The following is a 26,803-nucleotide window of genomic DNA, read 5'->3' on the forward strand; positions in this document are numbered from 1 at the left end:
GTAATCTGAAGACTCACTTCTTCAGAATCCACCAGGTCATAGTAGCACTTGCCCTAGCCTTGACGACAATGCAGTCTTTTGCAAAGGTTAAAATGTAATTTAGATAGCATGTTACTTTTAGACAGATTCCAGGTTCATTTCTCATTTGTTTGTATAGTTTCAATGTACATATTATTTATTTTTGATATGATTATGTTTAGACTGATGATATTGGTTTACCTATGATCCTAGATTACTGAGGCACTACACTGTCTCATTTGATGTATTATCTTGTGTTTACCTAGCTTACTGTAAATCGCTCTGGATTAAGAGTCTGCTAAATGCCTAAATTGTAAATTGTGTGTAATCTACTGCACCCATACTGTATGAATCTGATTTATTGTCACATCACAGTTTTACATGTGAAAAAGTGGGTGAAATTTGTTTTTGTGCACAGTTCCCATCGTGTAATCTTTCCAAGAAAAACAACAAAAGGGAAGAAGGGAGGATATCACAGCAGGAAAAGAAAAAACGTTTGAGCGCTTTTACCACAAAAAGTACAGGTAAAGGGTTTTCTTCTGTGTGGGTCTTAGCTTATAAGCTTTTGCTACAAACTGTACAACCAAAGGGTCTCTTTTTTCCACATGTGGGTCGCGGATCAATTTTAAAGTAAATACCCCTTTATTTCTTGTTTCCTACATTTAGTTTTTAATGATTATTATTTTAAAAGATAACATTTTGTTGTTTAAAATAAACCATACGGTAAAACAAAATCCAGGGTTTCCATTAAAAAAACTAGTGTTGTGAGCATCTACAAGCTCGCATTGTGAGCGACGTATTGTGAGCTTGTAGATCGGCTAGTTTGGGTCCCGTGGAGACATCAAATTCTCTCTCGAGCTAAAAACTTTGGAAACCACTCTCCTCGGAAAAACCGCAGGCGTTTTAGGGAATCACTGATCTTTACTGTACCTGATGCACACGCCAGGCCGTCCTCCTGGAGGGAGTACCCCGGGAAGCATTCACAGCGGAAGGAGCCGGGGGTGTTGATGCAGCGGCCGTGCTGACACAGCGAGCCCTGGTAGAGCAGACACTCGTCCATGTCCTTCACCTCCGGAGGAACCTCCACCACAGCGTTCTCCCTCTCCTGCTCCTCCTCCTCCTTCTCCTCCCCGATGGAGAAGGCCTCTTTGGGGAACGGGCTGTCGGACACTGCGCCAGACCACCCACCACACCATCACAATCAGAATCAACTTTATCCCATTTTGACCTGAGATCAGATTCTAAAAATGTGTTCTACATCCTGACAGTTTTCTGAAAAAGCTATGTTACTATGTCAGTCGTTCTTCGATTTTTCAAAAATAGCAGACCTACAAGCTCGTAGATCTGCTATTTTTCAATAGCTAAAGCATAACATAATGCAAACACCAAAAGGGGTTCCCGCCCAAAATGGGTTATTTTGGTGTACAGATGTAAATCATTTTTGTTCTTTCCATTATAAGAGAAGGGGAAGGAGAAGGCGGGGGCAATGGGGAAGAGAGGGAGAGAGATTGATACAAACAAATCATCTACATATTTAAACATACCGTAGCCTACTGTGTTATGTAGATAATTGGTTAGGCATTATGTACCCATTTGTGATGATGATGATGTAAGGGGAAAGATCTCCAAATTCATACTGTGTTTTACAAAAAACAGTGCAGCTCTTCTGATCTGTTACTACCGATGCTTTTGTGTGACACTGATCAGTGATCATGTGGGACGTTAATTTACGAAAAAACACAAAAGGCGAGCTTTTTGAAAGAGAAGAAAAACAACATAGTCCTTTACTTAACCCATTCTGACCGGGCACCCATTTTGGTGTTGGCATCATGTTATGCTTTAGCTATTGAAAAATAGCAGATCTACAAGCTCATATCGCGCCACCGAGTGGCGCGATACGAGCTTGTAGGTCTGCTATTTTTGAAAAATTCGAAGAACGACTGACATTTTTAGAATCTGATCTCAGGTCAGAATGGGTTAATCAGACCAGTGTGTGTCCCGTGGAAACCTCATATGAATCTGATCTCAGGTCAGAATGGGTTAAGTAGCGAAAAGCAGACGTTAAGCTCCATTTAGACTTTGTCACACGGTGGTGTTGTGTGTTGAAAATAGCTAGTCTCTCGAGATGGACTATTGACTCACGGCAATATGCAAATCCAAAGAGAAAGTGGCCTATTTTTTGCCGATGGATTCTCAGATTGGAAAATAGCAGACCTACAAGCACACATTACATGTCGCTGTCGCTGACGTGACACGTTATGAGCTTGTAGATCCGCTAGATTTTCCATGTATAATGACACCGTCGTGGGAGAGAGCATAACTTAGACTTTGTTTTAGACAGTACCAGGAACCCATTTTACGATAACAAAACTTTTATGTCGACGCCACACTTGATTTATAGTGAGATGTCAACGTTGAAATAAAACTTTACAAAAAATAGAGCATTGGTAGCCTTGAATGGGAATGTGTATTAGAATGAATTTATGAAAAGAGAAGGGAACCCGCACACTCGTATGCTCCAAAAGATAACTTTTATTGACGACCTTTTCGAGCCAAGGCTCTTCATCTGGTCAAACTCAAGATGTCAGTGATCCACCCACTTAAATAGACACCCACGGGTGTTGTAATGAATTTACAACACTGCTGTGATTCCTGCTGGTATCGTGTCTTATCAAAGATGTTTCTGTACACATTGTAAATGGAAATCACATTTTATCCTGGATACTGTACATACTGTATGTTGTCAGAAGCAGAACCTTAATGAAAAACAAAGACAATGCATTCACACTTCACAGGCTATGTTTTTCAAAACCAAAACACACTTAATGGGAGGGATACTTTTCTTTTTTCAGTTGTCAATGTGCAACCTCTGAATTAGCCTATTTATTGTATGTTGTTGGCTGAACTATAGGGTATTAGCATTATGTGCGTACCTTGTTAGATGACTGAACTAGGATATTGTACTGTACTTTTGCTCTAGCAGGCCATTGAAGGCAGCGCCATATCTCTTTTCTCTTTTTTTTTTCTCTCTCTCTCTTTTGAGAGACCTCGCTACGATGAAAGCCTCCCTCTAAGCAGCCAGCGGAGTAAAGGGATCATCTTTTGTGTAAATCTGTGCGTTGCTCTGGCAGTGCAGCGGTGTGTATTTCACTACCCCTCATTGAGACGTCTCTCTTGTGGAGTGTCCTGGCAGGGAGCGGGGCTGTGCACAATGCTTTCGCTATGTCTGCTGTGCACTGAGTGTGTGTGTGTGTGTGTGTGTGTGTGTGTGTGTGTGTGTGTGTGTGTGTGTGTGTGTGTGTGTGTGTGTGTGTGTGTGTGTGTGTGTATGAGCGTGTGTGTGTGCGCGTGTGTGCGTGTGCGCTCGCGCGCGCGTGTGTGCGTGCGCGTGTGCGTGCTTACATTACTATACTTGTGGAGCCAAGTTGCCCCCCCAAGAAAGGTAGAATTTGAGAAATACACATTGCGAGGACAATTTTCCTGGTTCTCACAAGATAATGGGTTGTTTTTATGAGATAGAAGTAGCTTCCTTTATACAACTTTAACAAACAGAGGGACGTTTTGAGCCCATGATTTTCCTCAGAATGAATAAACGACGTGTTTTAATGTTTTATGGCAGTGGTTTTCAACCAGTGGTCCGGGGACCACCAGTGGTCCTTGAGGAGGTTCCAGGTGGTCCCCAGCTAAATGATGGAGAGTTGGTAACCAAATGGACCCTTATAGATCGGGTCTCAAGAGTTAAATTATTGTTAAATATCTGGCATTACTTAATTTACAAGACATCTACACAAGGTCCAATAAATAATGGACCTTGATACAAAAAGGGTTGAAAACCACTGTTTTATGGTATAAAAAAATTAAGAAAAGGTCCAGTTTCTGGTAAGGGTATTTAGTACTATTTCTTATTAGTTGCACGTTCTACAAGCTCACTAAATGTCACGGCGCAGCTAGCATGTAGATCACATATTTTTGGTGAGTTACAGTTTAAAAAAAGGCACTAGCAAGGTTAAAATCTAATTTAGATAGCATGTTATGTACAGGTGTTCATTTGTTGACCTGGCATAGTTTCAATGTTGATTAGACAGGTGTACATCAGGTGTTGATTAGACAGGCCTCTTGGTTTACCTATGGTCCTACTATAGATTACTATTTCTAGGCATTTGAGGTATTACCTCGTGTTTATACCCTTCTCACTGTAAGTCGCTCTGGCTTCAGAGCATAAAAACTGGTAAAAAGGTGTTTATGTGCGTGTTGGACAGTACCGTACCTTTCTTTGGCATGGCGGTGGGGTCCAGGGAGGGCTTCTCCCTCACAGTGCGCCAGCCGTCCCCCCGTGCGGTGGTTCCCTCAGACTGCTCTCCCTGGCAGCAGCTCAGAAACGTGTGTCTGCACTGGAGGTCCAGGTGGGGATGAGCCTCACAGCCGTGGCCCTCACTGCGGTACTGCAGCCCCAGAGAACAGCACCTGCAGCACTCCTAGAGCCGGCACACATACAGTTGTTATCATTAGTGTTGCCATGTCTGCTTTAGTGATTTTGAGCTTGTTTTGGCTCATCTTCAGTTATGCGGGCTTGCTTCCAATTGCTTTTAAACCATTTACAAGTCAAGGACGCCCCAAATTAATGAATTTCTCTGCGGATGCCATTTAGATTGTGTCAAAGGTCATGTCTCGCCTGACCATAGACACAGGATCTGACACAAATCAATTTATCCCCTGAGCAAGCAGGCGGTCTCTATTCGTTCAATGACAGAAAATGTCAGCACTTTGTGTAGGACACCGGGTTCAAATCCGGGGGAAAGAAGAGGAACGTTACATTGTGCAGCTTTAACTCTCAAAGAAAAACAAACTTAAAAAAATCATATTGGATGTCCTGCATTCTTTTATCCTACCTATTTCCAGCTTCTATAAATGAAGGCTTAACTTACAATACGTGGAAAACTAAAACTAAATGTAAGTCACTAAACTGAAAAACTACCTCTCTCTCTCTCTCTCTCTCACACACACACACACACACACACACACACACACGCACACGCACACGCACCCGCACACACACACACACACACACACACACACACACACACACACACACACACACACACAGGGAGAACTGAAATCTCTCCACACGCTGGGTGATAATTTAATGGAGATGATAGATCATGCGGTGCAGTAGAGCGTTTGGCATGTTTGGGGGAAACATTTCCAAATCTGCCTGCGTGGGAAAGACACACACGTGCAGCGGTCCGAATAGGAAGAAAATATTTACTTTGAATTAGGATCGCTGCGCTAAGGCTGAAATTAGAGCAACTCTTTCCTCGCTTCCAACGTCTAGCTCGCTGCTCCCCCGTTGCTCTGAGGAACATAATGACAGCCATACACCTGGTGAGATGTACGGTACTGTATACCTTAGTGTGCAGTGGTGAAAAGTAAATACAATTACCGAAGTGCTGTATTTAACCAATTGGAACCTCAGAATCCATATTCTGGGGGGGTAACATTAGCCAAAAATACCAGTTCAGTCAGACAACTCAAGGAGGATGTAATATATATATTTATTGAATATAGGATAATCAATGCAATATATTTATTATGGTTTGGCGATGTATTGGATCTGCTTTTTAGGTACTCAGGTCAAGCGCATCAGTCCCGAGTCCCGACCATAGGGACTCTGAATCCCCCGTACCTAAACAGTAGATCCAAAACGACAGGTGGTAGCTGGGGTGGAGGTGGGTGAGCAGCAGAATTGAGCGCAGGTTGTATGACAGCGGCACGCTGATACAGCAGCAGTGGGCAAGCAAGAAGGCAGAGGAATGCAAGAAGGCAGAGGAATGCAAACCTCTGGTTCAAGTAGCCGGTATGAGATGGGGTGAGCGTGTGATTGGCTGAGTGAATCATGTGGATGAGAGCCTGATGCTGCGGTGGCCCAATTAACGGCCGGCGCGCTGAGTTGACTGAGGTTCCCTGACTGAACTTGCTCTGCGCATGTCTACGACAGGCGCAAATGCTCATATCTACAAGCTCGTAGACTGAAAAAGTGTTCAAAGTACAGTTGTAGCTCCAGTCCAGTTCTCTATGATGACAAGTACAATTTTGGAGGTACGTTGTCTCCACTACAGTTATTTGAAAACTTTTGTTAGAACTAATGTTAGATTTAAAAAGTATATTTTGAAAATATACATCAACAAATTCAAATTTCAATACAAGCAAGTATTTTATTTAATTGTGGGATTGCTATACATTTACTTCAGAGTAATGTTCCACCACTGGGAGCAGACTGAATGGGCAGACAGGCCATCTGTTAATCAGAAGGTCATTGGTTCACCTGTCACCTACAGGCCCGCTCATGTCTATGTGCTGAAGTGTCTCTGAGCAAGAAACTTAACCCCTAACTGCTCCCTCTCGAGCCTCTGAGCAGCCATCAGCTGGGTGAAGCTGAAAACAAATTTCCCTCAACACGGGATTAAATCAGGTCGGTAATAATCAAAATGCCACTGAAGATAGTCGTTCAAGATTGTGAACGGCCAATACATAATGTCTGCACTTAACAAACTTTCAACCTTGCATCCCTATTTTTGGACATGTCATCATGGGTGATAATTTCATCAAAGATTTCAAAACTTTTTAAAAATGTGCAAAACTGTTACTTTTCAAGATTCAAATTCAAAAACAGCAACTGTACTGATCTGCTGTTTGATACTTATGATCACGTAGGCGGCTAATTTATATAAAAAACAAGTAAAAATATGGATGAGAAGGGGTTTCTGCCCGGCAGCGGCGATATGTTGGCCCCATGCTATTGAGTGGGTTCTCAGCGGTCTCACTTCATCCTAAACCCAGCTTAGATGACAGATGAACGATAATAATATAATTATATGCTACAAATCCCCACTCACCATCACTACCACACACTATAGCACTACAGCAACTTCCCCAAAACCACTGGGAAACCCCAGCCACGCGGTAAAACTACTCGAGACATCTCCTTTCGGGACGGTAAACTGCATAACGCTGTGGGAACCTTTGGCCCTCCTGTGGCCTCGAAGCATTTTGTCTAAATTAAATAAGGTAATTGGATCATGGCAGGGAGGGGGGTCGCCCCCACAGCACCGGGCCTCGCTACAAAGAACTACTCCAGCCTTTGTAACTGATCACTGGTTCCATCTGCACCGTTTACCATGCTGGCTAATTCAATTGTGATCCGCTAATTTGGACAGTAATAGGTTTAATTTGGAAATCAACTCTGCCATTAAGTTTAACATCAAAGCATTGGTATGCTCAAAGAAGTGACCCCCCCCTCCCACCTCCCCCTTGCATCAGACTTTTCAGGCTTCTTTCAACACATTTGCAGGGTGACTGCAGGTCCTGCAAAAGTAGTAATATCTGACTTCCAAATCCATGCCTTAAAACACTTGTTTTCAACCTTCATAGAATTGGTCCTCAGTCATTCTCATTACAAGATTTTGTCTCACTCAGAGGAGGGCTGTGGACAGTTCAATGTTGGTAAATTCAAACAATATTTCAAAATCTTTATATATATTACTTTATTATTACATTTATTATTAATATTATTATTATTATTAATGCAAGAAAGAACAATGGCTTCCATTTCAGCATGCTAACAATCTAGGAAGAAAAAAGCTGTAGATTAGCTTGGATTCCCCACCAATTAAATCAAATCTGGGGTCCTTGAAAGGTTGAGAATTGGGTTAAAACATAATGTACGCATGAACTATGCAAACAGGGTTTGTTTTAGAATATATTCTGCGAAGTATATTGAATAGCATACGTAAACGTTATTATAGGGACTCTGGAGATAGTTACAGTACAGTACAGTCAATTAAAAGACAGAGTGAATGTCTAGCATCATTAAGATGAAACAGTGCAGTTTTCCATTCGTACCTGGAATCTAGCACTTAATCAGTTCTAGTAATTTAAATCAGTCTTTCTCCACTATGCTCATGATGAATCATGCCTTTGTTTATTAAGTAAGACACTGCGCTCACTATAGCCTTGGTCTTTTTTTGCAGCCGCTTTCCATTTTGCAACGTAAAAGCAATGGTTTATGCAAGTGCTTCTTGGGTGCTTGTAGGCCCTACACAGTATGTGTTTGCTGTGTCATTACAGTGTGTAATGTGGCCGTGTCCTCGCTGGTTGCTGTGTGTCATTAGCGTATGAACTGTAGCAGTCGGGGTGTGTCATGGAACTTGCCTTGGCGGGGTCAGCTCCACATGCGTCAGCGCTGTCCTCGTCACACAGCGCCCCCTGTCTGGCGGCGTTCATGCCCGTCAAGCACTGAGTCTCTCTCAGGGAGCCCAGGCAGCACTGTGTCTGGGCCGTCCTGGGACATGGAACACAAGCAGGATGCCGTTATCATCAGTACCTAGGAGGAGCGATGGTATCGCTCGGATATACAGGGCCCACAGAATGAAGTGCAGCAGTGTTTGGACTGTGACTGTGACCCAGGTTAGCTGTTCCGCCCGTTGGCTCTGCCGTAAAGGTGAGTGAGTCATGTTTTCACGTTTTCCTTTGAAGTTTAATTAGAAGTTGAAAGAGAAAGTGTTTGTTTTCATATTTTAGGGGGGAAGAAAAGCCACAAAGGATATTAAACTCTGATAATTGAAAAAATAAAGGGGCGGGGATAACATCTCAATCAAAGACCTGTTGATGATTGACTGATGATTACCAGTTTAACAGAAGTTGAACTTGACCCATCATGCCAGCTAGCTGAATCAGGGTCCACTTGAAAATCTCCAAAACGTTTGCGGCCCACCCATCTGGCCACTTATTTATTGTCACTGTCGGGCAGAAACCTCTTATCTAAAATGTTCTTTTTTTGTGTGCGTGTGTTTGTTCATAAATTAACACTATACTTGATCATACTACAGCATCACACAACATCTTAATGTTTTGCAGGTTACCGTATTTTGGGGGCACACCTACAATATGCATATAGGAGGAACGGATTGCCTACCAGTCCCGGCAGAGTAGTTCAGGAGGAACGGATTGTGTGGCCCTGGTTTTTCTCTAATGGGACTGATCGAGGGTAGCTACTGGGACGTAAGTTGGGACTTGATCACCCCGACGGACTGGGTCACCTGAGTGAGGGGTATGATGTTGGGAGACCCGAAACCCTGATGACCTTGGGATACATCCCAGGTGCATCCATGCGATGTATTTTTGTTTTGTTTCAGTATTCATTTATGATATAGGCTACCAAATTTATGTTGTTAAAATGTGTCAAAAATATTTCAAATCTTTCACTGTTGTTCCCCAAGATTGTTCGGGAAAATAGCATCTTGAATGTTGTGAGCATTGTGAGTTAGCGTTGTAGATTGGTTATTTATCCAATTGGATAATTGGATTTAGGCAATGTATATAGCTTTAAAGTGCTCCTTTTGGGCTCCTTTTGGGCCTGTTTTCATAGACCTGGTTGCGTATTTCTCTCGCATCACTGTTAACAATAGGCACTAGTAATAGACATTCTTGCTAACTTGCAGCTGTGTTGACCCTGCTACAACACGTCTGTCAGTGTACCCAGACAGTAGCATCAAGAGGCGGCAGAAAGCAGGCGTATCTTCCGGAATTGTAAACAGCTGGTGGATGGAAATGACGCTTGGGCGCTGCTGCAACTTGACGTGTAGGCAAACTTTTTCGTTTTTTTTGCCGCTGCGCGCGAGCCGCGAGCGTCATTTCCATCCACCAGCTGTTTAAAAACCCGGAAGAGACGCCTGCTGTAGGCACCATTTTGCCGCCACCTCTTGAAGCTTCTGTCTGGGTACACACTGTGTGACAGCCATCCCCAGCCTGTGGATGCCAGTAGTGGTGCCGTTTAAGATTTTAAACGTAATATTTAAACTTAATTTTGTTTACATTAGTTCTACACCTACTGGTGCTACTTGGACAAGTGGGCCACTATAGCTCTACTCCACTACTGAGGCTTTCTGCCACTCATACACTCAGCCTCAAGAATGTTTTTGATGGCTCTCTTTGTTGGATGCAGTGACTGGCCAGCGAATCCGTGAATCCGCTGGTATTTTTTGTTTAACTCCTTCAGACAAAAATGGAAAAAGAACCACCGCTGAAAAAGAGAGGTGCTGGAGCCACAAAGGGAAAAAAATAAATAAAGGGAAGCTCCGCACACTCAGATCTGCGCACAATCAATGTATTTATTTAGCAAGTCTACTGCCCTTCTTCAGGCATGTGTTTTGTGTTCAAAAATGTGTTTTGATACCGAATCATTAAATAGTAAATTAAAGTATGCTACAATGTTAGTTCCATTGATCCACGCCAGAAAGAACACGATCAGTCGATTGATCATTCAAATAAACACTCTGAAAATGCAGGAGGCCCACCCATCTAATCACTGAAAAGTGGTCAGAAGAAGGGTGGGTGGCGAATACTTTCAGGATTTTCAAGTGGGCCCTGGTCCATGCCAGGTTGGGAGCCTCAGTCTGTTCTATGATTGATTGATTTAATACTTTATTAGTCAGAAATGTAAACAGAACGTGACTGGTAGCGCCAATGGAGCACAGAAGTCTGCTTCCATGTGAGCTCCACAACATCGTGGCCAATGGAGCACAGAAGTCTGCTTCCATGTGAGCTCCACAACATCGTGGCCAATGGAGCATAGAAGTCTGCTTCCATGTGAGCTCCACAACATCGTGGCCAATGGAGCATAGAAGTCTGCTTCCATGTGAGCTCCACAACATCGTGGCCTTTTTCCTTTTTTCTGCTACTATGCTCACACACCTTCATATCTTATCTCAGGTGTGAAAATATGTAGAAATGTAGTTTTTAGTTTTCTTTTGTCTGATTTCCTTTCCCACTTTCCTTTACCAAACACTCTATTATGTACATAACAGATGCTAACGGAATTCACGGACAGATGGACAGACATCACAACAGGCTTATGAAACATTGTCATCAAAGCTGCCATTTTCAAACACCCATAAACTTGTTGTGGCCAACATAAAGTCAACCTTTTTAAATATTCATCACATTAATCTTGCCGATAATAAGTCTGACAAAGCACAAGCCAAGCGGGGCAGTGTCCCTACACATGCATAGCTTCACAATTAACCCATTTTGGGCGGGAGCCCCTTTTGGTGTTTATTTGGTGCATTATGTTATGCTTTATTGAAAAATAGCAGATCTACCGCTATTTTAGAAAAATCGAAGAACGACTGACATAGAAACATAGCTTTTTTCAGAAAACTGTCAGGATGTGGAAGACATTTTTAGAATCTGATCTCAGATCAAAATGGGTTAACCATAACTCAGCGCAGCATAGCGAGCTGGCATAATGACCAAAGTACAGAATGATGGAAATGCTTATTTAATGAGGGGTCTTACCGGCATATGGAGCGTCTGTCAGCTTGGGGGAGCTCCATGTTGTTACAGTGCCCATTAAGCGAAGCCCATTTCTCTCCCGTGTCACAGCAGGCCGTCAGCAGCTCCTTTGCAGACGCTGTATATAGGAGGAACACACGCACACACACACACGCACACACGCGCACACACGCGCGCACACACACACACACACACACACACACACACACACACACACAGATCAAACAAACACTTATCTAAGAGTTAGCAGCATTTCGGAAAGACCTGCGAGACGTGAAAATCGCGCAAAAACATTGGGCCGATTCATACTCCTATTTAGTAGTGCCGAAAAGATTTTTCGGCTCGTCAGAAACTTTCAGTATAGCACCGAAGAGCCGACTCCCGAACCGCAAATGACGTCACATTGTAGGCTCTACAGAGCCGAACAGACTTTTATTCGGCTCTAAAATAGGAGTATGAATCGGCCCATTGAGGATTGAAAATTCTAAATGTCAATGTTGTGTGATACCCTAGCCTATAGCTGTTCAATAGTTGTGGTTTTCCTCAAAGGGCAGTGCTGGCTGGGTCTGCTCACTCAAGGAGGACTATGCAACTGGACTCTATATGACAGTAATATAGGCCAGAATTGATCCAAGCTTATCCTGGCTAAAGGGCCTGGAGGAGCAGAGGAAACAGCAACACGTTGTCACTTTGGTTTCTTTCTTCCACCAGACCACGGAGAGCTCTTGATTTAGAGCAAAAATGTGTTTAGTTTACTTAATTTATCACATGACTTCAACAAGACGACGGTGCATTCTGGATTTAATTTGTGCGTTCTGCAGTAAAGCAGCGTAGCAGACAGAACTCATGACCGCTCGTGTCCTCCCAGTCACAACCTGGAGTTAAATATCGCTGTGTGTCGCCATGATTTAACACACATTAGCAGGGGTGGAAAAAGTACTCACATTTTTTACTTAAGTAAAAGTATCAATACTGCAATATAGAAATATTCAGTCAAATATACAAAATTCAGTAAAAGTACAAAAGTATTGGTATCAAAATGTACTTTGAGTACCAAAAATTAAAAGAATGTCCCATTTCACAAGTTCAAAATGTATAAAATAAATCATTTCAAAAAAGCTGATCTATTGTACATCTGCTAATCAAATGGCCAAAATGTATATAAGTGGTTAATGTATGTTTAGTAAAAAATAATCAAAATCTACAAAGGAGTAAAAGTACAATATTTGGATCCGAGATGTAGTGGAGTAGAAGTAAAAGTATTGGGAACTAGAAACACTCAAGTAAAGTACAAATACCTCAGAATTGTACTTAAATACAGTACTTAAGTAAAAGTAAATTCACTATAGCCCAAATCGTATAACTTCAGAATTCGCACGAAGAAAAATAAACAGCAAACAAAACAATCTCACATTAAAAACAAAAAGCTCATTAGTTAAAGTATTTTGTATAATTTATCGTACCAGGCATTACTTCTTATTTCAGTGGTGAAATACAACTGTATTGTAATGTGCACAAAATGTGTTGTGGCCTTTCCGGAGGCACCTTCAAATCGACAGACATGGGGGAAAAAAAGAATAAGCAAAAAGCTGATTGGAAACCTTTTGGAATACATCTATTTGTCCAGAGTGGCGCTTGATTAAAATGAAGTGCTGGCTGAACCCGGCGTCGTGTCTGGAGGCATTGCAGAGCCAGAATCAGGTGCCAAATGGAAATATCTCCCTGACTCCAGATGGATAAAGTTCAACAGACTTCTGAGAACTTCCACCGACGAAATTAAGAGACTTTCTGAGGTCAGTGTGGCATTTTTTTACTTCCAATATTTCAACTGTATGATTTAGTTTCTGTTTGAATGCCCCTGTTGACAGACTCACGACTACAATGCCGAGGAAACCAGCTCAGAGTAGTGCGAGTGAGAGCAAGTAATTTATAGGTTTAGAAATGAGAAGATTTGAAGAGTTAAAAGCACACACAGTGACTGTTTGATGCATAAATATCCGTGCCACTACCCGCAGTCTAACAAGTCTCTTTGAACCGGAGAGAATGCAGCTGTTATTATAAGGCAGAGAACATCATGATTCCTCGTCGCTTACATTACGTCCCATTCATTTTCTCCAGGTGAAATTGACTCAAATGAAGCCCCATGTGTCTGACCAGATGGTAGGATGTATGTAACTTTGCTGTTGGGAAGAAACCTCCTATCTCCATATTCTAACTTTGGTAAATGAATGCCCTACGTCAGGGGTGGGCAACTTTGACGACGGAGATGGCAACTATATCTCCACACTCACTCCAGAAGGCCATGTTGCATATTTCTGTCATGTCAAAAATAGCCGATCTACAAGCTACATACAAAACGCATCGCATCAGCTATTGGAATCGTGAAAAGTAACCTTTTTTTAATTTAATTTCAAATGCATTTATTTATAGTTATGTTAACTTTATGAACTAAATACAAATACATACATACCGGTACATACGTACAAATACATACAAAAAAAGACAATGACATTTTAATCCTTGTCATTAAGTCTATATGTAGAGTAGACTGGTGGTGGTGATGGTGGGGGGCGCATGTGGCCGCCAGTTGCCGCATGCATGCCCTACGTGATCATACTACAGCATCACACAAAGGCATCAAAGGTAGCGTTTGAGCTTGTAGATCTGCTACTTTTGCTACTTTTGAATTTCAAAAAACAGTTTTGGACATATGAGGTTTCCACCCGACAGACGACATACATAGTTAAAATTCAATCAAAGGCCATTTCCATTGAGAAATGTGGACGCATTAAATGAAAATGATGGCTGAAAGAGATTGAGTTACGCTGAGATTGGCTATACCATAAAAGCAATGATGAAGTGTCTCATCTGAACCATTCCCCCCCCCCCAGGCACTGTGACCAAGTCTCTCCTCCCCATCTATTCACAGACCTTCTAATTAGGCAAAGCAGCAAACTCATTTCTGTGCAGTAATTAGCTGGGCGGATTTATCTCACTTGCGAGGTTGTTGTGTGTGTGTGTGTGTGTGTGTGTGTGTGTGTGTGTGTGTGTGCGCGCGCGTGTGTATGTGTGTGTGTGTGTATGTGTGTGTGTGTGTGGAGGGGAGCCCAAACTACAGATTTGTGGCTCCGATACCAAATTAATTCGAATCAATTTGATTCGCTTAAAGTTTCTAAAAAGTCCAAAATAGTCGGTCTACAAGCTCACAACATGATGCGTTGTGAGCTTAATAGATGTGCTATTTTCAAAAACTTCTGAAACTTGCCCAGAATGCCCAATATACTGCATGCCCAAGCATGGCGGATGGTTGAAGGTCTTAGCATCGGGACACATCAGCTGCATAATGGGCGCTGCTCTGCGGCGACGTGGGCATAAGGGCTAGGCTTGCATGCGGGGCCCTTTGTCTAAGACAAACTTCTTCTCCTTGCATGCGGGCCCTTTGTCTAAGACACACTTCTTCTCCTTGCATGCGGGGCCCTTTGTCTAAGACAAACCTCTTCCTCGGGAGACAAATAATAAAGAACCTTGAACCTTGAACCTTGAATTGCCAACACCTTTCTTTTCTACACCTGTCATTACATGTGCCTAAATATCAGACCCAGACAGGCTACTGTCTCTCGGCCCAAAGTGAGGGTGACATCACCCTCTGTGAGAGTAAAGTATTAGATGAAGGATAGAAAGGGCCGACTCTGGACATGTCTGGGCCCCGCCGTGTGATAAATCAGCAGGCTGCCGCCTGGCTTCTTCCCGCTAATTGAGCCTCATGTCTCTCATTCCCTCTCTGTGGACATGATGGAAGCAGTGTTGCCAGATTTCGCCGAGGAAATAAGCAACCAGGTGGCCCGGGCGACCTATACGTAGCCTCCTGCTAATGCTGCATGACAGCGCGTCGTCGGTTCGACTCCCGATCCTGGCGACCTTTGCTGCGCGTCACTCAGCGTCTCTTTCTCCCCATTTCCTGTCAGTCTACTATATCTCTATCAATAAAGGCACAAAAAGGGGAACAAAAACAAGTGAGGGGCGCTCTTATAATCGTACATCATCATGCATCATCTCATTCCGGCCAATCACAATTTGCGTCCTCACCTTCGTCATCAATGTTTGTGTTACGCAATGTTTGTGTTTACACAAAAACTAAAAATGGTCCATTCATTGTCAATGGCATTTAATGTTTGTGTTCAGACATTGGGTTACATACACCAAAAGCTGGACATAGGAGGGGCTATCGCCTCGAAAAGTTCATAAGCAACCAGGTCTATGAAAACAAGCTCAAAAGAAGCGATTATTAAAGGCGTAGTGAAATGAAAAATATGTTTTTTTATTTTATTATTTTTCACACTTTTAGACCACATCCATGGTCATCATATGAGCATAGCATACCTAACAATGGATGCCAAAAAAAATTGTATTTTTATATCAAAAGTCCATAAAATAAAAGCCAATAAAAATGAAGCTCGCCCGTTTAATTCCCCATACCTGCGCGTCCGTCCAACACTGTCCAACACAGCTGCTACTGATTACAGAAATCCTCCATTTTTATTCCCATTCAAGATAACATCCAGACAGTGTATTACTCGGTTTTGAACTTAATCATCACGCTAAAATATGTATCTGAAAACATTATAGGGTATAAATAAGCCACATAACAGTAAACTGGTACAGCTGGCCGACTATCTGACTTGTAAACAAACACACACCATGCGTCCTGCGTATACTGTAGCATAGTACCGTCCCTAGCTACCGTCCCATCGCCTGATTGGTTCAGAAACTTCAGAGCGGTGTTTCAAGTTGAAACCTTCTGAAACGTCAAAATAAAAATAATGCCCACCATTTCCGTTTCCCTACACCTTTAAGGCACATGAGCACTTTAGTTTAAACCTATATATATCGGCTATTTGAAAATAGCCCACAACGTGTCGTAGACTTTTTGAAAACAAATCTTGTACACAACCAAATGCTTTCAAATGGGGGTCTGCTGGACAAATATAATTGGGTGGTCCTTGACATGGAAAGCCGTCTGGTTAAAACTATATACTGTAGATAGCAACAAGAACCCCAAAGGGGGTTCCCGTCCTGAATGGGTTAAAAACAAGCAACCTGCAACTACCATTATTTACAGGGGACTTTACATAAAAACAAGTCCAAAGCCACTTGGGCTAGACATGGCAACACTGACTTGAAGCAGTGCTACTGTACAGGCGCCGTTGATACGATAGGTACTACTCACAGACTGTGAAATGTGAAAAACACGTGGAGAAAGGCGAAGGTCCCTATTTCTGTATGTTCAAACATGTGTCTGGTGTTGCATGGCTGTCAAGGGTGACTGATTTATAGGAAATATAGCAGATAATAGCTTATTATACATACTCGTTTGCGCAGTTCAAGGGTTAGATTGATGTCAAAGGTAGAGAGAGAGAGAGAGAGAGAGAGAGAGAGAGAAAAAATGCCCTCACAGTGAAACCCTAGAGAGAGATGAGACAGTTCTCTCTCCTCTCAGCTCTGGGACTTCACACACACAAACACAAGCACAACCACCAGAAGAAAACATAAAGAAAGCTACCTTAAACACTGGAAAAGATCTACCCAAAACCAGAGCAAAATGGAATGCTAATTAGAGAATACACAGTGGCAGAATACTTGAGCACTGTGACTGAGGAGAACATTGACTAGGTACAGATGGTATACGTAGCGTTAGTCTGACGGCCCAATATCCGACATTACTAACCCTACCCCTAACCACCCCTAACCCAAACCGCACACGGAAGCCAAGGGCGACTCTTAATGTCCATGCACTTATGTGGGACCAATGGTACGTCGGACTAACGAATGCCCCCCGGTACAGACTCATTGAACACAGTCTTGCAATCAAGAAAGGAGAGAAGACAGACTTTGCACCCACTGCACACAAACTGAGGTAGTAACTGAGCTACACTTCCCCTAACCACTTGCCCACTGTACCAAGATATTATAGACACATAGTGTACCGTACTTCCCAAGGATTACATAATCATTACAATCACACATGGAGAGTTTGAAAACATGACTAATGACAAAAAACTCCCATATCTGTTGTCTGGTACAATAATATTGTACAAACACAGCAGCAAGATTGTGAGCTGTTGTGACAGGAGAAGGATGTCTAATGGAATACAATCATGATGATTACAATCCACAATGATTTGGACTACAAATCATTGTGTGTATCCCTGCACTGTTTACACCAAAAGTTCAAAAGTTTATACCAAGCTTACCTTGCTATATGGATGTATAACTATTTCTGAGAGAAAATGCCTCAGAAAATGCCCTCAAAGTTGCAATGTAACACAGCATCTGTTTACACTTGAATTGTATTCCCATTCATATAGAATTTGATGGATTGTTTTGTTTTGATTGTTTTGTTCCACTTTTACTTTGGCAATTTCTCATGCCTATTTCATTCTCATTTGAATTGAAATTTGAATTGGCAAAAGGTTGTGTTGTGTTGCACTGCATTGCACCAAGGCAAGCAGACGCTGCTATCCAGAGCGACTTAACAATAAACAAGGTACCCCATAGAATGCAGAGAGCCAGTGTATAGATGACGTCAACAGGTCAACCAAGAACCTAGCATCAGGCGTAATGTTGTGAGCATCAAGCACAGAATTGCGGGTATGCGCATAAAGTGAGTGGCAAATTGAGTGGCAAATTGAGTGGTTTGGATGTATGGGCCGTCAAGGCCAGAAAGTAGTTTTTCACCGCTCAGTAGGAGTTTCCGCATAACGTCCAGATATGATGATGTCACGAGCCACGCGCATACCCTCTATCTATTTGGTTGGCACTGGCAGTCAACCCTCAGCATGAGTACCTGCAGAAACACAATACGTTGCACGATCTCCAACGCACCACCGCTGTATCAAACAGCAGCTGCTCATGACATAACACAAGGCAAGCCTCTCTCTCCTCCAATCACCCATGACTGACTGTATTTCCAGTCCATCCAGCAGCTGTATCGCCTTTCAAAAAGACATGCGTATTTGACAGCTATCCTACTAATTACCATTTAAAGCCAGAAGCAGATGGACATGATGTGAGCCACCTCCATGAACCCTTGACTCATGAGGTTTGCAGTTATTTGAAAGGGGGCCCTGCAGGCTTGCGCTTCTGCCTTTGATGGTTTCACACAAAAACCTCCGAAACCTCTATTACACCGCCCTGTGGTTGAATAACCAGCATGACGGCCTCGCAGAGTAGCGTACAGTATAGCCTAAGGGTCGATTCATACTCCTATTTTAGAACCGAATAAAAGTCGGTTCGGCGCTGTAGAGCCTACAATTTGACGTCATTTGAGGTTCGGGGGGGCGGGTACCGTCCTAAAGTCGGCTCTTCGGTGCTACTGAAATCTTCTGACGAGCCGAAATCATTTCGGCACTACAGCGCCGAAACAAGAGTATGAATCGGCCCTAAGCCAGTGGCTCTCAAGCCGTTTCGTTTTGCTATCTGTGATTTGCCACAAATTTACATGTATTTGGCCACGGACCCCCATCTGAAAATATGTCGTACCAGACTACCAGTGAACCCCAGAATAAAGGATTTGTCTTAAAAAAAATGCAAAATGATTTAAAAAGTTTGAACTTTTTTGAGATTCTGGTCCGAGGGTGCCCAGACTCACTTTGAGAACCAATTCTGTAGCGTACTGAGCAGTGCAGTACAGCAGTGATTCTAAAGTGGAGTCCAGACGAGACCCTCAGGGTTTAATTGGGAGGGGTTCCAAATGGACCCTCAACATGACAGCAAGAGGTCAGGTTGGGCCACGAATGCTTTCAAGGTTTTCAAGTGGGCCGTGATCCAGAAACCGCTAAACGAGGGCTGTAGTTAAGGATACTGTACATGCAGAAGGGCCAATGTTTGCAGAGACAGAACAGCACCTTGCTAGTGTTTTATTTGGCATTCCACCTGCAAACCTCTCAAGGCACCATCAATCTATGTACGCACGCACACACGCACACTAACAAAACAGAATCATGTGCGTGTACCTATTACAGCTATATATGCTACAAGAGCCTCAATCTGCATCCAGCATCAAGTGAGCCTATATTGCCTGTGTTTTCCTACATGTAGTAAATTGGTTCAATGTATTTCCCTGCACACCCTTACCAAAATACCCTCCAAAGCCCTGTAATTTGACCATGCAGCCATTTCCTGTTGCTTTATTATGTCTAATATATTCCAAGCTGCATGCACACCACGCCAGAGTGCAGGAAATTCTATAATTCCTTGCCCAGGCAAATCCATCTACAGACATTTATTTTTTTGGACCAGGTGATGGGGAAACGTATTCCTTATGAAACAATGTTGTCTGAGAGGTCAAGTTTCAAGCTGCTCTTGGAAAAATCCTTCATTAGAGATGACTTTATTGGGTAGTCGCCGACTACCCAATAAAGTCATCTCTAATGAAGGATTTTTCCAATAAATCCGCATAAATCCGACTACTAGTCGGAATTTATGCGTGTCGGATTATTGGGACGTTGGACTAACGCTACGCACCCGTCCATAATAGTACAGACGAGCAGTCCCTCTATTCTTGTTTACAGTGGCGGAAGGTACATTTACTCAGCACTAAATTAAGTTTACTTTACTTGAGTATGCTCTTTTCAATACTTTTTTTGTATTTCTTTTTTGATCCCACGATTTTGCATCCCATTTTTTCACCCAGTGTCAATTATCTAATGTAATCCTGGGTGCTACACTATCTCTGCCAACCTGGGGGGTGGGGGGGGGGAGGGGCAGCGGACTGGCCTTATGCTTCCTTCTATGCATGAGGTGTCCAAGCTGCTTCTTTTCACCTGACAGGGGAGAGTTTCCCGGCACCTTTCAATACTTAAAACAAAATAATCTGAGTTTGCACCACTGGCTGTTTAGCAGCTCTCCCCAGTTCCAGCTAGTGTTTGTGTCTGCATGGTTTCCAGGAATCTGGAGCCCATGGGTTTATTTATATTTAAATAACATGTGACATGTGCATCGTTTGGTGGTCAGTAAGCAGTAAGCACATGTTGTTGGAGCCAGATAGATAGATACTGTAGCAGCCTGGAAATTCCTTCAAGCAACCTGGAAGCACCCCAGATTATAAGCAGGAGCCTCTGTCAAATGGATCCTCACAGCAACAGTACCCACTGCCCAGCAAAAAATCCTGAGTGTTAATTCAACTCTGACAGGGTTAAAATGGACCCAACGAACGTCCATTTCTCTTAGTATCTTGTAACACTCTTGTTCTGACATTTTTCAGTGAAGGTAGGAACAGCAACATGTCCGGAATTCGCGTTCCTTTTCATCCTCAGGAAAATTATATATCTTCTCCTGAAAAGCAGCATGTCGTGACAGTGCTGGTGATAAAAACTAGTCGTTCCGTCTCACCTCAGGTTCCCAGATGATTTCTATATACGCTTAGAGCCACATGTTCGTTCACTGTAACCTTGACTTGGTAAAATATAGTTGCTGTTTGTTGGGCAAAAAACTTGCTATCTCCATATTTTATTTAATTCTACTTTTGCTACTTTTGAATTAGAAGAGTTCAGGTTTGGACATAATTATGAGGTTTCCACCCACAGACGTTATTATAAAAATATTTCAATACACTGTTTCTCAAGGTCAGGGGGGGGGGGGGGGGTTTGGGGTTGTTTTTTCATCCATAACGCCCCACTTCGTCATACTACAGTGTCACACAAAAGTATAGTGCTACATGTTGCACTGCATGCTTGTAGATCTGTTATTTTTTGTTAAGGGAACGCGAAAGTGGTTAATTGCATACATCTGTCGGTTTTTATAAATATTGTAAGTAAAATAATAACTACATGATACAGATTCTTTTCCCTATTTCCTGAAAAGTAAACCGTTTTTGACATACAAGGTTTTTCCATTCAAACATTTTCAGATGGGGGTCCGTGCCGCGATAGCGTCACGGACAATTTTGTGGTGCTTGACTTGAAAAGGTTTGAGAAGCACTGCGTTAGATTGATTCCTCCTTTGAGTTGATGAGAGGGGTGTGTGAAGAGGAAGAGGGGGGGGGGGGGGGGGGTGTACAACCTCAGCTCAGCTGCAGTGATTACTGGGGAGGATTGGGAGCTCCCAGAATCCTCGTGGGAGACCCGGGGTAATCACAGCACGCTCATGAGGGAGCAGCAAGTACCGTCTGGCAATCAGGCCACAACAGTGGTCTCATTCATCACATGATGGGGGCATTGTGCTGCACACAGTACAGGTACAAGCTATAGCTCCCCTAGAAATCCTACACCAGGTCCAGGCCAGCCAGCCTCACGCAGTCTAAACAACCCATCCTGCACACGACTATACTCCCCATCCCCCATTGCCCTCCATGACACACACACGCACGCATGCACGCACCAGGGCCGGATTAACCATAGCCGCTAGGTGCAGCTGCACCGGGGCAAAATAATTGGGGCACGGTGGCACAGTTGGTAGTGCTCACAGCTAGAATGTCCTGGGTTCGATGTGGGTGCTGGCGGCGTGTTTCCTCCTCCGCGTCATCAGTGCCCATACCCGAGGCTGGGGTTGGCGAAAGGGCCTTTCTGTGTGGAGTTTGCATGTTCTCCCCGTGTCCCCTATAGGGTAGGTACCCTCACAAAAAACATGCAGTAATCCTGGTCTCTAAATTGCCTCCTTTTTGCAAGTTTGGGTTCCAGGGAGATACCACCAACATATTTTTGTAGTTTGAGAGCCACTGCTCTACAATTTACAATTTAGGCATTAGCAGACAAAATTGAGCCAGCTTACAGTACAGTAAGGAAGGTAATCACAAGATAATACATCAAATGGAAAGAAACAGTGTAGTGCCTCAGTAGTCTGGGACGTGTGGAGCGTTGTCCCGGATGTTTTAGGTTGGTGTTCTGTAGAGACAGAGAACACGCACGAGAGGGGGGTGTATATGTATCGACTGAAAGGAAATAAGTTTACCGTGGGCCTTGCTTCAATGTTTGGTGAGAAGTACCCGCTGTGTTCTTTATATAATGCATGCTCTCTCTTTTCCTGTGCAAATGACTCTGGCATGCTCTGCTAAAAGCCTTGATAACAGGCTCTGCTCAAGGGCCTTATCGGCTTTCTGCGAGAGACTCATCCTGCCTGTACTTAAACATGTCACAATTCTGGAAATCTTCCCTCAGCCCAAGTGACCTTCACCACTGAACCCTAGCAGACTCCAGGGACTACAAGACAGGAGCCACTGGACAGGCTGCAGTGGGGGAAGAAGTACTTTTTTTACGACCATTTTCAACCTTCTTCTTGAGCAATCTTCATATAATTGCTCATTATAATATGGTACCATTTTGTCTACCCCATCTGTGTCTCAGAGGAGGGCTGTGGATAGTTTACAAACCCGCCTACCAGTGACACCATCGATGGGGAATCCAAGCTGATAGTAACTGCAGGCTTGCTCATACTATATGAGTAAAAGTCCTGTATTCAACATATTATTTATAATATTATTTACAAAGGTATTGGCATGGAGTACTTAGAGTGTACTGAATTGTTTTCAACAGTAGCTGGTGATATATTTTTTAGTAGACATGAGTATATCCTGAGTATCAATGTATGGTTTGTAATAATATTCTAAATCTAATTTACAATATAACTAGTAAGTAACTAATTTTCTTTCTTTTTTTCCCAAAATAATTGTAGTGGAGTATTAAGTACAATATTTGCCTTTGAGATGTAGATTAGCTGTGTAGAAGTATAAAGTATTGAAGTATTGAAAAGCCTACATGCTCAACTAAAGTAAAGGTACCTCAGAATTAAGTAGTACTTGAGTAAATCATCTCTGTCAGGTGGAAACCTCTTACTGTATGTCCAAAACTGTTAATTACTTTTCAGGATTAAAATTCAAAAGTGGCAAAAGTAGCAGATATGCAAGCTCAAAACGCATCGCTTCGAGCGTGTACTGTAGATCTGCTACTTTTGCGTGACATTGACTGTAGTGTGAGTAGGGCATTAATTTGTGGTTTCTGCCGACAGGGGCGAAATGTGCTTAGTTGCTTTGCATCAGTAGACTGCACCCAGCTCCATGCACAGATTGAGACAGCTAATTTGTAGCCACAAGTTTGTATGGGGGCAGAAAGACGCGCAGCGTGAGGGTTTTCTACCATGAAGTCTACCATGAAGTTCTAACTTACAGCTATAACAATACCACAATGCTCTGATTCCCAGCGGGGAACAATACATGGCTAGCGTGGGTGTGTAGTCATGTGTGTAATCATACAGTAGGCGTTCACAATACAACATTGTAGCTACAATTGACCTTGGCCAAGCACCGTATCGCTCCTTCACAACATGTGCCAGTGGCAAACAATAAGGTCCACGCTCAAGGACACTCAATGTCAAGGACCCCCAAAATGATATGTATATCCCCCTCTCGATTTTTCCCAACATTTTCAAAAGAGCAGACAAGCTTGCAGTGCGGCACGAAGTGACATGCTGTGAGCTTGTAGATGGCCAACATACATATATGGATAGAATTGTTATAGTGATTGTGATGCTATGTTAACTACTGTTGTTGGGGACCCCCTGGAACCCCTTCAAGGACCCCTATTGAAAATAGCAGATCGACAAGCTCACAACACCAAAGCTATCCCCACAATACGGATGCTGGGGTTTAAAGGGATTGTGACATTAAAAAAAAGGTTTTGGAATTGTTCTTATTTTTTTTTAGGTTTTCTAATCTCAATTGCACCCAAAAAACATGAACTTTTAACATTCAGTAGATTTTCTGTGATCTGGGGTTTTCTGGCTCAAACAGGCCTCTGATTTGCCGGCAGTTTGTGATGTAAGATCCTGCAAATCCCATATATGTCAATGGGATTTGCCAGCAGATGTCACTGTTTTCACTGTTTTGCCTGTTTTCATTGTAGCTCAAAAGGCTTCCAAACCCCAAAGGAAACTTCAGACCACAGAAAATCCACTGAATGTTCAAAGTTCAGGTATTTTGGGTGTAATTGAGGTCATAAAACCTAAAATAAAAAATAAAAACAAAAATAAATGAAAATGGATGTCATAAAACCTTTAAGTGGTTAATCGTATCAATTAGGGGGTCCTTGACATGAACATGTTTGAAAACCACTGGTCTAGAAGTATGCTATATGGAATGGAGCTGGCAGGTACCGCTCTCTGTTGTCCACTCCCATACACACACATCTTATATAGACACATACATACTAGACATTCCTATGGAGGCCAGGTGCTGAAAAGAAGAAAAGAAAAATCCCCAACAGGTCTCAACAACAGTCATATGGTGTGCTAAATAGCAGGTTGGGCCGAACATTCTGCGGAAATAGCTGATCTTTTTGCAGAAGAGATTTGGTGTAGAGGGAAATAAGACAAGACGGCTTGGTATAGAGCCCTGGGGGACCCCAGTCAACTAAATGTTTACGTGGTTATCTAACCCAGTGGTTCTCAAACCATTTTGTCTCAGGACACCCCTGGCTTGTATATAACGTTTTCATCCGAGGCACCCCTGAATTACATTGTTACTTTATAGAACCTTACATGTTATATTACGCTACGTAAATATGCAAATCTTTCCCCCTAAGGTACCGTTTGTGTCACGAGTAAAACTTGAGAGAATAGTAGTTTCCATTACGACAGATTTAAAATAACTTCATACTTGACATTTAACCACTTTAACCCCAGCATCCCTATTCAACGTGATGCGTTTCTTGAGCTTATGTAGATATTTTTGGCAAGGTTTGGTGGTCCACCTTACTAAGTATAGAGGGTTTAAGTGGTTAAACTGAAGTGATATTGATACTGTACACCCCTGGACTTGTGCCACGTCACCCTAGGGTACGTGCCACGGCACCCACTTTGAGAAACGCTAGTACAATATTGACCAAGTTTATTCCGTATATCAGATCCACTGTGGATGAAATGACATCAATCACAATTTCATCTGCAGGCTCACAAGGTCCAGCTTAGTGCTTACACAATACAACTTGCAGTCACACTGATTACATTGTGCTATAAAATACTTTTGAAATATTAATTATGCTATTGTATCCGTAACTCATCCACTTGAACTCCCGGGGCTCGTTTGATTGATTCCTGACTCTCTGCAGATTGATTTCGCTAGCAGCAGAAAGCCTGTATTCCTCATCGTTCATCATCACGATATCCTCGCTGTAAGGCAGAAAGCTTGCATATCCCAATTTAAACTTTTTGCCGTTAATTGATGCGTTACTTCATCATGCAAGAGTGTCGCACAAAATTAGTAGAAATAGCTGTTCAAGTGAAATAGTAGCTATTCACGACTTAAAAATGTTTTTAAAATATTAATGAAACAAGGAAGGGTTTTGGACATACAAGGTTTCCACCCGAGAGCGACAATATGATTTATCAATACATTCAACACCACTAACGCCACCCGAAATTTCTCTTGATCTATGACCACCTTCCAAATCCCACTCTCAGACATGGTGGGTTATTTTTGTATTTATTTTTTTCCACCTCATACTTTCTCACGCGTTGTAATTCATCTCCCAGGCATCCGTGTAATCTCATCATTATCTGTTTTCAATCTCAGCACTTGGATATGGATTGGTTTATGGTTTATGCCTGGCAGGGGAGCGAAGCTGACAACTCCAACCAAACATGCTGATGCTCACATACAGTATGAGGTTCTGCCGGTACGGTACACACACAGTCAAATCCCCCCAGTGTCTGAGAGTGACCCGGGCCTGGCCGGGCCTCCAGGGTCCATTTGTAGACTTTAACTGCATCCTTATTCCGAGGCGTATCATAAAATACAAATGAACATGAATCCAACATATCCAAGATACTATGTAAATGAAAAAACGAAACAAAAATAAATAAAAACATTAATTTACACAACACTGATGATAGTGTTGTGTCTATGAAGTCTATGAAGCCACCTATGAAAATGTTTAATCTGCAACACAATTCTAAAGAGTATGTAGCGGGGGGGGGGGTCCCTGCTTCATCTCTGTCAGATAAGGATCCTTGGCCTGAAAAACTTTGTAGACTCCTGCTGTAGGGTTCAAGTGGTTAAGAGTATATTACACTGAACATATGACGTGTGTAGGAGCAAATACTGTGACAAGGACAAGTTGGGAGGGCGGTGAATTATAATCTCATCATTCTGGTATAGGGTTTCTAGGTGTAACAGAGTAATACTGTATACATCCAGCTACTGACTTCATACTTTGTGCAATCACAAGTGTGAGTAAGGTAGAGAAGTGCTTTCTAAGGAACCCAGGCTTTCCATGAATCATTGTTTTTCCTGGACTAAAGCCAGCTTGTACGGAGTGATTGTGATTTATTCAGCCCGAGCACAGGAAGTGAAAGACAAACGAAGAAAAGTATAGTTATTATTTAAAATGGAGAGATAACCAGCATCTGTCATCACTGCACTCTGAGCCATCATCACACAGTGGTGTTT

The 26,803-nt window shown here is 42.7% G+C and overlaps 1 protein-coding gene across 1 annotated transcript in view; it reads right to left on the reverse strand.

Moving 5' to 3' along the window:
* LOC308315898 (fibulin-2-like) overlaps positions 1 to 26,803 on the reverse strand; it is a 54,942-nt gene that overhangs the window by 21,721 nt on the left and 6,418 nt on the right. Inside the window, exons 3-6 of the mRNA XM_080764153.1 lie at positions 11,371 to 11,485; positions 8,227 to 8,356; positions 4,286 to 4,493; positions 949 to 1,188 (exon numbers count right to left, since the gene is read on the reverse strand). Of these exons, the coding sequence (XP_080620279.1) occupies positions 949 to 1,188; positions 4,286 to 4,493; positions 8,227 to 8,356; positions 11,371 to 11,485 (693 nt within the window). The remainder of the gene's footprint in view (positions 1 to 948; positions 1,189 to 4,285; positions 4,494 to 8,226; positions 8,357 to 11,370; positions 11,486 to 26,803) is intronic.

The sequence above is a fragment of the Protomyctophum bolini genome, assembly GCF_963924005.1.
Source record: "Protomyctophum bolini genome assembly, chromosome: 5".
In the NCBI taxonomy this organism is placed as follows: domain Eukaryota; kingdom Metazoa; phylum Chordata; class Actinopteri; order Myctophiformes; family Myctophidae; genus Protomyctophum; species Protomyctophum bolini.